This window comes from Choloepus didactylus, chromosome 5, assembly GCF_015220235.1.
Source record: "Choloepus didactylus isolate mChoDid1 chromosome 5, mChoDid1.pri, whole genome shotgun sequence".
NCBI classification, from domain to species: Eukaryota; Metazoa; Chordata; class Mammalia; order Pilosa; family Megalonychidae; genus Choloepus; species Choloepus didactylus.
Genome location: NC_051311.1, coordinates 14,484,466 through 14,499,554, shown reverse-complemented (window position 1 = coordinate 14,499,554; position 15,089 = coordinate 14,484,466). Strand labels below are relative to the sequence as shown.

At 38.0% G+C, this 15,089-nt stretch overlaps 1 protein-coding gene across 3 annotated transcripts in view; it reads right to left on the bottom strand.

Moving 5' to 3' along the window:
- The window catches only part of MPP7 (membrane palmitoylated protein 7), a 260,841-nt gene that overhangs the window by 33,793 nt on the left and 211,959 nt on the right, over positions 1-15,089 (bottom strand). For all 3 annotated transcript variants that reach the window (XM_037837977.1, XM_037837978.1, XM_037837979.1), the window contains exon 12: positions 12,544-12,714. In XM_037837977.1, coding sequence (XP_037693905.1) covers positions 12,544-12,714 — 171 coding nt within the window. The remainder of the gene's footprint in view (positions 1-12,543; positions 12,715-15,089) is intronic.

The following is a 15,089-nucleotide window of genomic DNA, read 5'->3' as shown; positions in this document are numbered from 1 at the left end:
TGGAAAAAGCACCAAGGCAATAAAACCAATGCAGCATTTTAAAACTGGAAATGCACTGAAAGAATGTTTAAACTATCAGATGATATTCTTACGCTGAAAAGAAAAAAGGTAATGGCCACACTCTGAAGCTTCAATCATCTTCTTTGGATGAGTTAGTGCAGATCCTGAATGAATAAATAAATAGGTACTGGGACAACAACAATGCACTACTGACGAGAAAATAATTTTATTAAACTCCATGAAATGTGGTCTATATATTTTTAAACGATGCTCATGTAGTACACAAAGAATGAGCATAAAGGAATGTTTCTTTGTAAAGGTCTGGCAGAGAATTTAGTTGTAAGTTTTCTTGAGGCTGATGATTATCAAATTAAATTTAATAATTTAAAGAATGATGGGTGGTACCTTCCACATGAAAGTGCAATCATGCTCAAGTTTACAGCGTCAATAATCTGTTAGGAAAGAAACTTCACAGAAAGAGCCACAGGTAGGTGGAGGTCAGGCAAGCCAGCTTTAACACACTGCACCCGCAAGTAACAGTCGCAGTAGTGCATTAATAACATCCATATTTATTTGGTGCAAACGTTAAAAAAGCTATGTCCAATATCAAATTATATTTATACTTACAATATGTCAAGGAGAGGCATTTGTTGCTCTCGCTACTCCACTTTTGCTATTTATCTTTGTGCATCTCGGCACGGTGAGATGCAGCTTTTACTAACTGTTCCCCTCTGCTGTACCTGCTTACCTAACCGGAGAGCTCCTCCATATTTTCCCCCAGACATTTTTATAGTATTGGCCAGACTTACTACTCTTACTATCCAGAGAAAAATATCAGAATCACCAGAGTCCGCAATAAATATCCAACCTGCCTTGTTACCTGAAAAAAACACAATTATTCATTTGATTTATTGCAAGACAAATCAAATGAAATCTCTAGGTCTCTCTCGGATCAGACATGTTATAAAAAGTCTACTTATCATATTGGAACACTACTATTTTTGTTGCTCTCATCATAAAATATAAACAACCATGCTACTATATGTGACCCACAACCTTATAATGATCGCAATAGTGGGAGGCTGAATTTTTGTATTATTTATAAACACTATTTATAAAACTAAATTTAAAGTTCCCTTGGAATCAAACTATATAAAAGCATTATATAGCAACTTAGCTGTTTATAACAAGCCGATAGAAGTTCAGATTTCCTTTCTTCCGTTGCTTTTATAATGAAAGAAAAATACTATTAATGAAGCATCAAATTGTATGCTAAGTCAAAGAAAAGAAAACAAAAAAGGAGTGGGAAATGTGTGTAAAGAGCTTCATTTTTTTCCAAAGCAGAGCTTCACACTAGACTTACATAAGCTGACTTAAGAATTCACCTAACCTCTACCTCAGAGCTATGACGAGAGAGGGCGATAAAATTAAAATGACCACACACACACACATACACACAAAACATTCCTGATTTTTCCCTCATCTAAGTAGAAAAGAGTGTGGATAAGTTTCTCACTTCTAGGCCGTTGTTCAAAATATCACCTTTTCAGTGGGGTCCACCATGATCACCCTATTTAAATCCATCTTGTCTGTGCCCCCAACTCCTGAATCCCTTTCACTTTCTTCTATAGCATTTATCATCTTCTAACAACTACGTAACTGACTTTATTATGAATTTATTATGAATGTTTTCCCTAACTCCTCCAGTAGCCCCTACCCTCCACGAGAGTAACAATGTCTGTGATCACTAGTGTGCCGTGTGCGTAGAACAGGGCCTGGCACAGAGCCAGAACCCCAGGACAACCAGCTGAATGAATGAAGGAACCTAACTGTAATTTACGCCTAGAAAGTAAGCCTGAATATAAACATTTAAGTTAAAACAATGCCATAAAAAGCCACCTGTGAGTCTGTAAAGATCATATTTACCTTTTCTATACAACGATTATAACTTTACTCCATCACACACTCATAAATCCAATCACGGCTTTTGGTTTCCCTGTTGTCTACACAAAACCCTCTGGAGCAGACGCCCATTCCTTCGAGCCTTCAATCAAAGTTCAGCAAAAGCTACTGAAATTCTAATAAACACACTAACATTTGCATGTAGTTTTGAGTGCTTAACTTTCCTCTCTGCTGTATGGGGGGGAATCTTTTCACTGTGCCATCGTTTCATGGAAAAATGATGACTGTCTTATAAATGTCTATTTATTCCAAGTGGCATATAAGATTCAGCAAAATGGAGGACAAAATGGTACTTAAAAATGTGAACGAGACAGACAGATTTATTATTAGTTTCCTTTTATGCCTGACAACCAGACAGAACAAGTCTCAACTTGCCTGGCATCTACAAAATTAATTTTTGCTCTTCTATTGGCTTAAGCTATGAAAAGTGTTTTAGTAGCTTTTTAAACAGCAAACGCTTTCCCCGTTGCTCTGTCCCTTACCTCCACACAAATTATTTGGATTTATTTCTTGACTTTAAAAAATGAGGCTTCACTAAAGCTAAAACTTACGATGTAGAAAAATATCTTAAATTTCCAACTCTGTTTTAACATACTTTTGGGAAAATACTTCCAAATACAGGAGAGAATTTAACAGAAATTGTTGCTAAAATGGTTTAGTGGCTAAATGTGGCTCTGGGATAATACAAAATTAAATACATTGGTGAAGGCTCAAAGTCCTCTGCTGTCATATTTTTGCAATGTTGATAACCTAGTCAGAGGTGAATAGCACGTGCTTATTAGTGTTTTTAGGTAATACTATTAAGAACCAATTTTTATCAAAATCTTATCAAGTACTAGAAATTGCTATGTCTTTGCAAATATTATTCCATTTAACCCCGAGAAATCAGATGCTCTTAATGTGCCCTTTTTATAGATGAAGAGGCTGAAGCCTAAAGAGAATTGAAAATGTGTGGGTGTCACACGGTCACCGAGGGGTGGACCAGGCCTGGCCCAGGGTCCATCTTGACCTGGAGGCCCGGCTTTGTTTGTTTGTTTTACCTTCTACACTATCCTGGCTCACACAGTACAACTAGACGGGGATCTCTCCAGGTAACAAACTTTGAACTTCTAATACTTCAAAAGAGCCATCCATATAAGCAGAAGGTTTTCTGGGCAATGACTAAATAGAAGAAAGCAAGTATTAGGAAGCACTTTTGAAGGATATGAATATAAAACAAGCCCAGATACTGCTGGGTTCTACCGTGAGATGTGAAGCTGCCCCACGCCCACCGTGGGGTGGGAATCATGTTCTAATATTCAGTTCCTGACACCAGTTGGCTGAATCTCCCAAGCCTCCACTTCCACAGGCACTCATGATTTGGGCAGGTTTACAAATCCTTTTAGTAGAAAGATTCCAAAGAAGGATGCATTAATGTAATATTTCTAGATGATTTCCTTTCTCTACTTTTTCATCTAAGGACACAGGATATACTATTTGCTATGATGACATTTCATATACTCTGTAATGTAACATAACAAAATGAACAACAGTAACATTCTCCATTGTCTGTTCTGCTAAAATGCAACTGTTATAGACTTAAGAAATACTGCATTATTAAAAATTGCATTATACCAGCAACTGCTCCAAAACAAGAACTAAAAGGTTAGGGGCTAAAGAGTTTCAAATAAACATTACTTTCCTTACAGGAATTTCAGGATAAAGCCTAAGAATAATATATCAGTTGATCAACAGACAAACCGAACCTAAAATACCACTGAGTGAATCCTGAACAGCAGCTTAAGACCAAACCAAAAGTTTTTAAACCATTACTATAATATGTGCATGACTAAGCACAAACTGAAATACGATGCTAAGAAACACAGAAAATCAAAATAAACTGCAGCCAGTTCACAACCACCAACAAAAGCATGTAAGGGCAGCCGAATAGTCAGCCCTCAAACAAAGCCACAGGGCTTCCCCTACGCACAAAGCACCAGGACCATGTTATACTTGCACCATGGCCGCAGCAGGAGGTGACAAGCAAAACCCACTCCCTGGTGGACGTGGACCAGCAGCACCAGCACGATCTGGGAGCTGTGAGGAACGGGGCCTCTCTGGCCCCACCCAGATGGCTGGAATGCGTGCGGACGCCTGAGAAGCACTGATGGAGGAGCTGGAGACCGGAAGGGAAGGGCAGGACCCCGCCTCTGTGCATTCTCTGAGACAGCTTCCATCTAGGGTGATCCCAAAGCTACTGAAAGGCAACCTCTGAAATCTGAAGGCAGAGTTGATTGATACAGATCAAGCGCAGAAGCTTTTCTTGGTAACTGGAGAATTATCCCAGATGGGCTGCCAACAATTTGGAGAGACAGGAGAAAGAAGGACTAAAAAAGTCAGCATAGGATAACGGGGTATTTTAGGAACTGGTTGGTGATTTTAAGGAGGGGGAAAGTGAGGCAGCAATGGTGGACGCTAAGGGAACATGCCCAGATAATGTACAGAATGAATGTGTGGGGAAGCCAGAGGGGAGTCCAGCAGGTCTCTCGGTCTAAAATGGAAATGCCCGACGACAGGCAGCGAGGGTAGACAGGGTTTATGTGAAAATGGATGCCAAGGGCAGACTTGGATCTGAACTTGCACAAAATGAGGAGCTGTTAGGAAAATGAATGCACGGGCCTTAAAGAGGAAAGGAAAGCAGGCTACTGAGCTCCAGCAAACAGTGTCAGTACCACCCTGATATTACAGATGGGAAACCACACTCAGTAGTGAGGCAGGAAGGAAGGCTCTGGTTTTAAACCACAGGGGTCTGAATCAGCTCCACAATTCAGGAGCTGTGGGGTCTTGGACATGATACTTCCTTCTCTCTGTGCTTCAGTTTCTTCATCTGTAAAATGGAGATAAAGTATTTACTACACTTAAGGTGAGGAATAAATGAAATAACATACACACAGCCTTTAGCACAGTGCCTGACTCCAATCAAATTTAGCTATTGTTATTACATATGGTAGAGGAAGGGCAGGACCAATTTGAAAAACAAATTAAAATGTTAAAACTCGGCTGAGGGAAAAAAATCTCACTCAGGATTGTGTGAAAGAAGTTGGGAGTTGAAAGGAATACTTCAGCTGTCATTGAGGCAATGTAATTATTTACTCAAGACCTGGAAAACTCTAAGGAGTGAAAGAGGAAACACTGGTTGGGGAGAAGCACGTAGCAAAGGAAATACTAATCCTCACTGCATCTGTTCCATTGTGTAGCGTCAACATCTAGCACCTCCAGTTTAGGAATGACTTGAAGGTTACACTCCTGTTGGGAGATAAACCAACAACCTGAGGACTCGGAAAAGTAAGCAAAAGTAGACAGATTGTGGAAGGGAGTCAAATATGTCTAGTCAAATCCCAAGGGGATGAAGTTTCCTGTTTTATTTTTTACTCTCTTCTTGGGTCTTGCCCAGAGGATGAGCCCCTGTCTCAGAGCTGCACAGTGCAACAGGGGCTTGAGTGGCCAACACTCTACAAAAGTTTTAGGATCACCCCTAAGCTATGCGTGAGTGAGAAGAACTCAAAGCAGCATAAAAAAAGACTTTGAGAAATGAACTAAGATTTAAACCATTACACAAGTCTGACTAACTCAACTGTCTCATCCATAGAACAGATGCAAAGCAGCACAGCAAAGACTTTGAAAACTCAACAGAGGCAAGATACATGCAGACTGAACATAACTTGGTTGACATTCTGCTAAAAGATTTTAAAATTTTCCAGCAGAATATAATAGCAGCCAAAGCTCATACATCACAGTGTTCAAAATGTCCAGGATACAATCTAAAATAATTCAACATACAAAGAACTGGTAAAGGTGACCAATTTTCAAGGAAAAAAAATACAGTCAATAGATGCCAACCCCAAGATGACCCTGATGTTGGAATATTCAAAAACTATACAGCAGCTGTTTTAACTAAGCTCCAGGAGGTAAAGATTAGCACACTTGAAATGAATAGAAAAATAAAATCTTCAGCAGAAAAACAGAAATTACAACAAAGATTCTGTAATTTCAGAATTGAAAAATATAGTGTATCTGAAAGCAAAAATGGTTCAACAGCAAAACAGAGATGATAAAGGAGTCAGTGATTTTGAAGACAGACCAAAAGAAATGCTCAAATTTGAAAACTAAAGAGAAAAACTTGGAAAAAAATAATCATTTCTCTCACTTCAGGGACTTTTGAGATAACATTAAAATGATCCAACATATGTGGATCTTTTAGTGGGGAAGGAGACAAGGATAAAAAAAAACACAAAAATCTGAAGAAATAATGGCCAAACGGGGGTATAAGCAGAAAACAAATAATAAAATAATAAACCCAAATGCAACCATATCAATAAATGGTCTAAATACAAAAATTAAAAGACAGAAATTATCACATTAAATAATACAAGCAAGACTCAACACTTTGCTGTCTATAAAAAAAATTAAAAAAAAGCACATAGATCAGATAAAGTAAAAGGACAGAAAAAGATACACCATGAAAACAAAAAGCAATAGAAAGCTTGAATAGCTATATTAATATCACACAAATTAGACTTTAATAACAGCATAATTACTAGAAATAAAGGACATTTCATAATAATAAGAGAATCAATTCATCAATAAAACATAATCCTAAATGTGTGTCAAAAAATAGAGCTTCTAAATACATTAAGCAAAAGCTGACAGATGTGAAAGGGAAATAGACAAATTTACAATTACAGTTGGTGTGGGGACCCAGGGCTGGGCTCACCCTCCCTAATGGGGAAGGAAGCCCCACAGCCTTTAGCAGCCTGCGTGACCAGGACAGAAGTTGAAGGTCATTAGACCTCCTCAAGGAGGAACAAATGTACAGATGGCATTGAAACTCCATTCCCCTTACCACTGTAGATAACAAACCTCGAGACCCTTGTGACACAAAACTCTGCTGAAACTCTGTGCTCATACCCTATGGAACGTCTTTGTCCTGTACTCTTACGAGCTATCCTCTGCACTCCCCACACTTTGTGGAGTGCTGACTTCCATTTTCCGGCTGGCTGCTGCCGGGAAGAACTTCTCTCCTGTTGGTAAGTCCTACTAAATCCATATCTCACTCTGTGCCTGGCATGTTCTTTGGTCTCAGGACTGGGCTGACCAAAGCCCTTCAAGAGCTGGGTTGGAACAGCTGGATACTTTAAAACTCCTTTCCCAACAATTAACAGAACAGAAAGAAAATCAGTAAGAATATAGAAGACTTAAATAATATTGTCAGTGTGACTTAAACAATAGTATAAAATATCCCATCCAATAACAGGATATACATTCTTTTTAAGTGCAAGTGGAACATTCCAGAAAATAGGCCATATTGTTGGCCATTAAAATAAACTCTAAAAAATTAAAAACAATTTAAATCATAGAAAGCATATTTTCTGACCATGATGAAATTAAATAAGGAATTATGAACAGATAGCTGGATAATTTTCAAATATTTTAAAATTAAATAACACACTTCTAAACAATCCATGGCTCAAAGAACTAGTCACAAAGGAAATTAGAAAATATTCTGATTTGAATGCTACGTTATGAAAACATAATAAATCAAAATTTATAGGATCCAGCTAAAGTAGTGCTTAGAGGGAAATTTATAACATTAAATGCTTAAATTAAAAAAAAACTTCTCAAATCAATGATCTAAGATTTCAACTTAGTTTGAAACTAGAAAAAGAGCAAATTTAACCCAAAGTAAGGAGAAAGATGGAAATTATATAAAGAAAAGAGCAGAAATCAATGAAATTGAGAATAGAAGAAGAAGGAAAAAAAGAAAACAAACTCAAAGCTGGTGCTTTGAAAGACTAATAAAATTGAAAAAAAAAGAGCTAACCTAAGGCAGGCAGACTCTAAGATGGCCAGTACTGGTCCCCACCTCTGGTTATCCCACATCCCCACCCCAATCCAGACAAGTCTCTCTCCTTGAGTATAAGCAAAAGCTGTGGTTTGCTTATAATCAACAGAATACGACAAAGAGGTTGGGATGTCCCTTTCATGATAGTTTACATAAGACTGTGACTTTCACCTGCTAGCAGTCACTCTGTATCACCTCAGTTTATGTGCTTTGATGTAACAACCTGCCATGTTGGAGAGGCCCACGTGGCAAGGAACTAAGCATGGCTCTGTGAACAGCCAACACTCTTCAAGGAACTGAATTCTGCCAACCACCACGTGAGTCTGGGAGTGTGTTCGTGGCCAGTCTAGCCTCCAGATGGACCCCAGCTCCAGCCAAGACTTGACGGTAGCCTTGTGTGAGACCGTGAAGCAGAGCACCCAGCTAAATCCCACCCAAATTCCGACCTGCAGAAATAATGAGATAATAGATGTGTGCTGTTTTAAGCAATAGATAACTAATGTCAGAGCAAAGACACAAATTATCAATAACATGAATCAAAGTGGAGATATCATTACAGACAGCTAAGGGGTAATAGGGAAATGCTGTGAGCAATTTTATGCTTATACAATTGGCTTTGTAAGTGAAATGGATGCAGATGCAAACTGCCAAAGGACACTCAAGAAGATACCCTGAATAATGTCACGTGTACATTAAACCAATGGAATCTGCAGTTAAAACTTCCCAAGAAAAATGACTCCAAGCCCAGATGTGGTTTCACTGGGTAATTTCACCAAAAAGGAGATAAAACTAATTCTACACAAACTCTCCCAGAAAAGGAAGGACAAAGAAACACTTTCCATTGCATTTCATGAGGACAGCATCACTTTGATACTAAAAGCAGACAAAACCATTATAAGAAAAACAGATTACTATCCCTTATTATCACAGATGCAGAAATCCTCCGGAATCTATTAGGAATTGCATCTAGCCCTATAAAGGGACTATATATCATGACATAGTAAGGTGTATCATGAGAATCAAAGGCTCATTCAACATTTAAAAATCAGTGTATGCCCTCCCCGTACATGGGACCTGACTCCCAGGGGTGTAAATCTCCCTGGTAACACAGGATATGACTCCTGGGGATGAATCTAGACCTGGCATCATTGAGAACATCTTCTTGACCAAAAGGGGGATGCGAAATGAAACGAAGTGAAGCTTCGATGGCTGAGAGATTTCAAATGGAGTCAAGAGGTCACTCTGGTGGACATTCCTATGCACTATATAAATAACCCTCTTTAGGTTTTAATGTATTGGAAGAGCAAGAAGTAACTTCCTGAAACTAGCAAACTCCAACCCAGCAGGCTTGACTCTTGAAGATGATTGTATAACAATGTAGCTTGCAAGGAATGACAGTGTGATTGCAAAAACCTTGTGGATCGCACTCGCTTTATCCAGTGTATGGATGGATGAGTAGAAAAATGGGGACAAAAACTAAATGAAAAATAGGGTGGGATGGGGGGAGGGTGATGATTTGGGTGTTCTTTCTTACCTTTATTTTTTATTCCTGTTATGATTCTTTCTGGTGTAAGGAAAATGTTCTAAAATGATTGGGTGATGAATGTACAACTATATGATGGTACTGTGAATAGTTGATTGTACACCATGGTTGATTGTACGGTATGTGAATATATCTCAATAAAACTGAATTTATTTAAAAAAATCAATCAGTGTAATTTACCCTTTTCAACACACTGAAGAAGAAAAACCATATAATCATCTTAATAGATAAAAAAAAAATGATTTGAGAAAATTCAACATCAATTCATGCTAAATACTCTGTGCAAAATACAAATAGAAGGAAATTCCCTTAACCTGATCAAAGGCATCTACAAAAAACAACCACCACCACCACCACCACCATAGCTGGCATCATACTTAATGGGGAAAGAGTGGATACTTTCTCCCTAAGATTGAGAACAAAGCTAAGACGTCTGCTCTCACCACTCCCATGCACCATTATGCTGAAGATCCTAGCAAGTACAATAAGGTAAAAATAGGGGATGGCATTCCTACAGACTGGAAAGAAGTAAAAACTGTCTCTATTCACAGATGACATAATTGTCTAAAGAGAAAATTTCAAGGAATCACCAAGAAGTTACTAGTAAAATAAGTAACTTTAGCAAGGTTGCATGATAGAAGGTCACATGTAAAAATCAAGTATATTCTTTATATGAACAATGAACAATTAGAAATGGAATTTTTAAGAAGTACCATTTATAACTCATAAGAAAACATCAAACGATTAGGTATAAATCTAACAAAATATGTCCAGATCTGTATGATGAAACTTATTAATCACTGATGAGAAAAATCAAAGAAGTCCCCATAAATGAAATGGGGAAAGATAGTATGTTCATGGATAGAATGAAATAATATTGTAAAAATATCAATTATTCTCCATCTGATATACTGTGCTTCAATTCCTTCCCTGGAAATCAACAATCTGATTTTTAAATTATATGCAAAAGCAGAGGAATTATAAAAGAGAGGAATTATGAAAGAATTTTGAAAGAGAAAAACAAAGTTGGAAGAGTCATACTACCTGATTTTGAGACATCATAAAAGGTACACTATTCAAGACCATGTGGTATTGGCAAAAAGACAGGCACACAAGTCAGCTGAACCCACCATGCGAATAAATGGGAAGTCGGTGACGCTCTCTCCATTTCTCTCCAACAGAGGAGTTATAATGGAAGGGTGACGATTCAGGATACCCACTGACTAGCTTTGTGCTACATTAAAGATGATATGTGTGACTGCAGAAAAACCCAGGGCTTCCAAAGCCTGACCAAAATTAGCAAGGACCAGCTAGCTTTCTCTCTCTTGTTTTGTTAGTTTGCAGCCACTTATATTTTCAGGTTTTTTAAAATCTTTTCATGCAGTAGATGGGGTTTGGATTTAGGGCAAGTGAAGATTCCCCTATGCTCTATCCCACATTAATGGAGACCTGCTTGGGAGTTCTGCACCCAGAGCAAAGCATTAACAGACTGTTTCCTTTGGCTCCTACCCTCGTTTCTACCTTCCTCAGGACTGTACAGCGGGGTGCCAAGCACCTGCATTTTGCACCTTTTAACAATGTGCCGCGATTACCTCCCCCAAGGGCCCACTCCCCACTCCTCCTTTGGAAGAGTCTAGGGGTCAGCTCGTTCTTTCCCACAACCACCAACCATCTTTAACTGCGACTGATTTACTTTTATTTTTCCCTGAATTACTATTTAGACTCACAGTTGATCCTCATCTGTCTTTCTTTCCTTACCCCTGAGGGAAGAAATTTTATTCTTAGCACAGACAGGAAAGGAAAAAAAGATAAAGTTGATTCTACTGTCTTATTTCAATGAACTCCCCTAGGGAAAACGAAGATTTACGCAGTTGTAATAACAGCTCCTCAGCTAGAGAAAGGGTCATCTAGATTTAAAGGGTCAGATGAGATCAAGCTGTCACCGCCTTTTATCACGACGCGTCTCGCTCCTCGGAAACGCGCAGACCTTCCATGGGGGTGGAAGACGCACCGCCGGGCACAGTGCGGGTGAGGGAGGAGCCTAACACGCAGGTGGGGAGCGGTGGGAGAGCGCGCAGGTGACCCCAATGGGGACAAAGGGTTACCTGTGACCACCTGGCCATGTGTACCGGGGGATGCTCACACTGTCATTTACCCCAACTCCACAAGGACAGGAAGCTGGGGTCCTGTAAACTACAGAAAACATAAAAATCCTATGGAGAACATTCTCCCATAGGTGGACTGGGTGGATGAGAAGAAGTTGACATCTTTAATAAAGTAAATTTTGAAGTATGTGAATATATATTTCTAAACAACGCAAGATTTTTAAATATCTGATAATGCCAATGATCACTAAGAAAATGTGTTGTAAGCTTCAAAGGATTCCATCGCAACAGAAGGTGATTCTTTAGCTTTTCCATTTATTCTCATCTCCAGAACTGTCAACTTCAGTTTATAAAGGAACAATTAACAAAAAACACCATGCTCCTTTATCTAAAATGTTTCCAAGATCACTGGTTTTGATCCTGGGAGCTGAAACACCTGTCACCACATTTTTTAAAGAAATGTAAACGCGGTGGGGTGGAGTACCCATGAGGTTATGTGTTTGTGAGGTTGGATCAGACAGACGCTGGACTGTTCATGAAGACCAAACCAACCAAGTGTGCGGAAACACCCACATACACTTACTAACAACTTTGAAAGCCATTTCGTTTTCATTAACTGGCTCTCCAGCTTTAAATATGCCAATATCTTAGAACTCTGTTATAAGAGTCTATTTCATTGAAGATGTAAATACCATAGAAAGCTTGTATCAGGCCTATTGCTTCAAAATCTGGAAAGAAACATCCATGGTATTAAAAAATATTCATTTCTATGATTTAGTTGTCCTGATAGGTTTAATATATTGCAGTGGTGTTTGCTACCTTCTCTCCTTCAGAAGTCCCATGAAAATGACAATAGCATTCTTCAAAGACTTTTAAAAAGTCCCCTGAATGTCAGAGTACAAAAAACTAAAGACTTCATTTTAGAGACCAAGAAGTGTTCAAGATAAAAAGGGATTTTTCAGCTGGAAAACTTCAAGTATACCACCCTTTGAAGGTAAATTCCTACTCTTTCACTGCTTTCCTCAGAATTACAGACAAAAGCAAACACTTACCAACCAAAACAACAAGCCTGTACTTCTCATTGCTTTGTCGCCGATAGGGTGTCACTTCTTCGTAGGTGGGTACATCGGCTGTATCATATTGATCACTCTTCTTGCATTCATACATGGATTTATTTGTTTTCTTATCTTTTCTACTAAGACGGAAACTTCTTCTAAAACCAGCTGTGAATATAAAAATTATTTTTAGTAATAAGAACAAAAAAAATAACATAAAACGCAATTTACAAAACTTCAAACTTGGTAGAATTTTATTTACCACAATATTGTTATAAGTGCATTTACTTAAAAAAATAGATACAGGTAATTTCATTAAAACAATTCTTTATAAGAATCAGCTAACACTTATCTATCGACTTCATAATAATATAAATTTTATTTGGTTCTAAATCATAAAGAGCTTTTTTCAGACATCAAAGAATAAAATAACAATCTAATAAAGCAAAATAAGTAAGCCTGAAATGGTAAAGATAACTTATCATGGAGTGAGTGCATCTGAGAAGACAGTTCAACACATGGTAGACATTTTAAACATAAATCACAAAATCTTGTGTTCACGGATACTGGAATATTTAATATTGTCTTCACAATGTATCTGTGGTGTAGACAGCATCTATTGTTTTTCTAATTTATACTGAATTAAGGGTGGCACGGTGTAAAACACCTGTGTGTGGATCAGGTTGACAGAGCTCCGTCACCAACTGACAGAGCAAGTCATTGAGCTTTTACAGGACTCCAGGGGACAGAGGAAATGATCGAGTCTCAAATCCCTTTTCTCCTATGGAAATTCTATGCTTTTATGATTTGAAGCCTACTGAAATTTGGAAATAAGTTTCATAGTCTCAATTGTGGGCTCTTATGAATAGGTCATATGTTTTTTTACGAAAATAATTCTGAATATACTTAAATTTCATGTCTGCTTAAAGAGTCCCATCCAGCCTGCTGCTTTCGTTAAACAGGCAGGCTTAAAAAGTTTGGGCCAAAGTTCCTTTTTTTTTCAGTCAACTATCATTTCATGATGCTGGCCCTGCATGCTCTTTCATTAATCCAGTTTCATTTCCTTTCTAGAATAGTGACGTTTATTACACACATACCATTCAAGGATTCAGTAAGACGTACAATCAATATTCTACCTTGCCAATCTTTATATTCTTCCAAAATCCAAACTTTGGTGGTGGGGGGTGGCACAGTCTGCTTATTAAAAACTATATATATATATACACACACACATACATATAGTCATATTGGTTCCATAGAACAAAATAAAATGCAAATACATTTTAAATGTGCAAAAATACATTCTCCTTAAAAAGTTAGAATATTGATCAAATTTGCTAAGTAGAAAACTTTTTTAAAGTAGAAGTATTCTGTAACAAAATGCAAAAGAGCAATAACTGATCTATGTGAATTTTAAATAATATAAGGAAAAAGAACAATTATTATCACTGGATTTAAGGGAGTAATAGGATTTAAAATAAAAGCAATCTATATAATCAAGGATTAAATATGAAGTTACATAAGTTGTCTAATGGACTTGCAGTGTAATAAAATCATCAACATATTAAGAATAGAGTGGTAAAAGGCTGTCGGATAACAGCCCACCACAATTCATTCTGATTTTGAGGAGATGCGCAGATTATCTGAGGGAAATTATTTGCAAAGGATTTGAAAAAAGGAAGATAATCTCTCCAAAGCTCTCTTAACAAAGGCAAAAGGTAAATGGGGAAAAAGCAGACAGGACATGTAATGAAATACCTTGATATTTTACAAAGGAGATGAGATTTGAGGGAAGCAAAGGGGGAAGTGTGCCAGCCGGGTACTAGGAGGGGAAAAAGATGTGTGAATTCTAAAATCACTCGTGTAGACAAGGGTCACGGGAAAAGATATATATTATCCTTTATTCCTCCTTGCAACAAACCCCAGAAGCAGCAGACACTTGTAACTCTTCCTGCAGAAAAGTCTCTTCCTAATTTGCAGAATTTAGTTATCCCTTCCCCACGACATCCCCAACTCCTGTCGCTGGGAATGGAATCCAGGAGAAGATGGTTTCTGGTTTGCCACATAAATCACACACTCGCCGTCTCCACTTTCCTAGGCTGGGGTTTCAGTGTTCTAAGCTGAGATTCCCACAGTGCTTGCCTCATGGGAGGCAATTATAGGATAAGCAGGTAGAACTATAAATTCCTTCACAATTATTCCTTGCATGGAAGGAGGGTTTTCCTGAAGTCACCACAAAATTATAGCACAGACACGAATTTAACCTAGGACATACATGCTTCATCCAAAGCAAATAAAGCCCAAAAATGAACAACTTCTGATCAACAGATCATAGCCAAATCTTGCATGTCAGTGAAAGCATGTACAGAACTGAGTCTTTACAATTAACTGAAGTTTTTACTCTCATAATAAACAACAAAGAGACACCAGTGACAAGGAAGAAAACCAAATTTCTAAAGCAAGTTTCCCTGAATAGCTTTGGTGACATTGGTCGTGCGCTTGGTAAACAGTCACTAAATTGAAATCATTGAAAACACCACCAA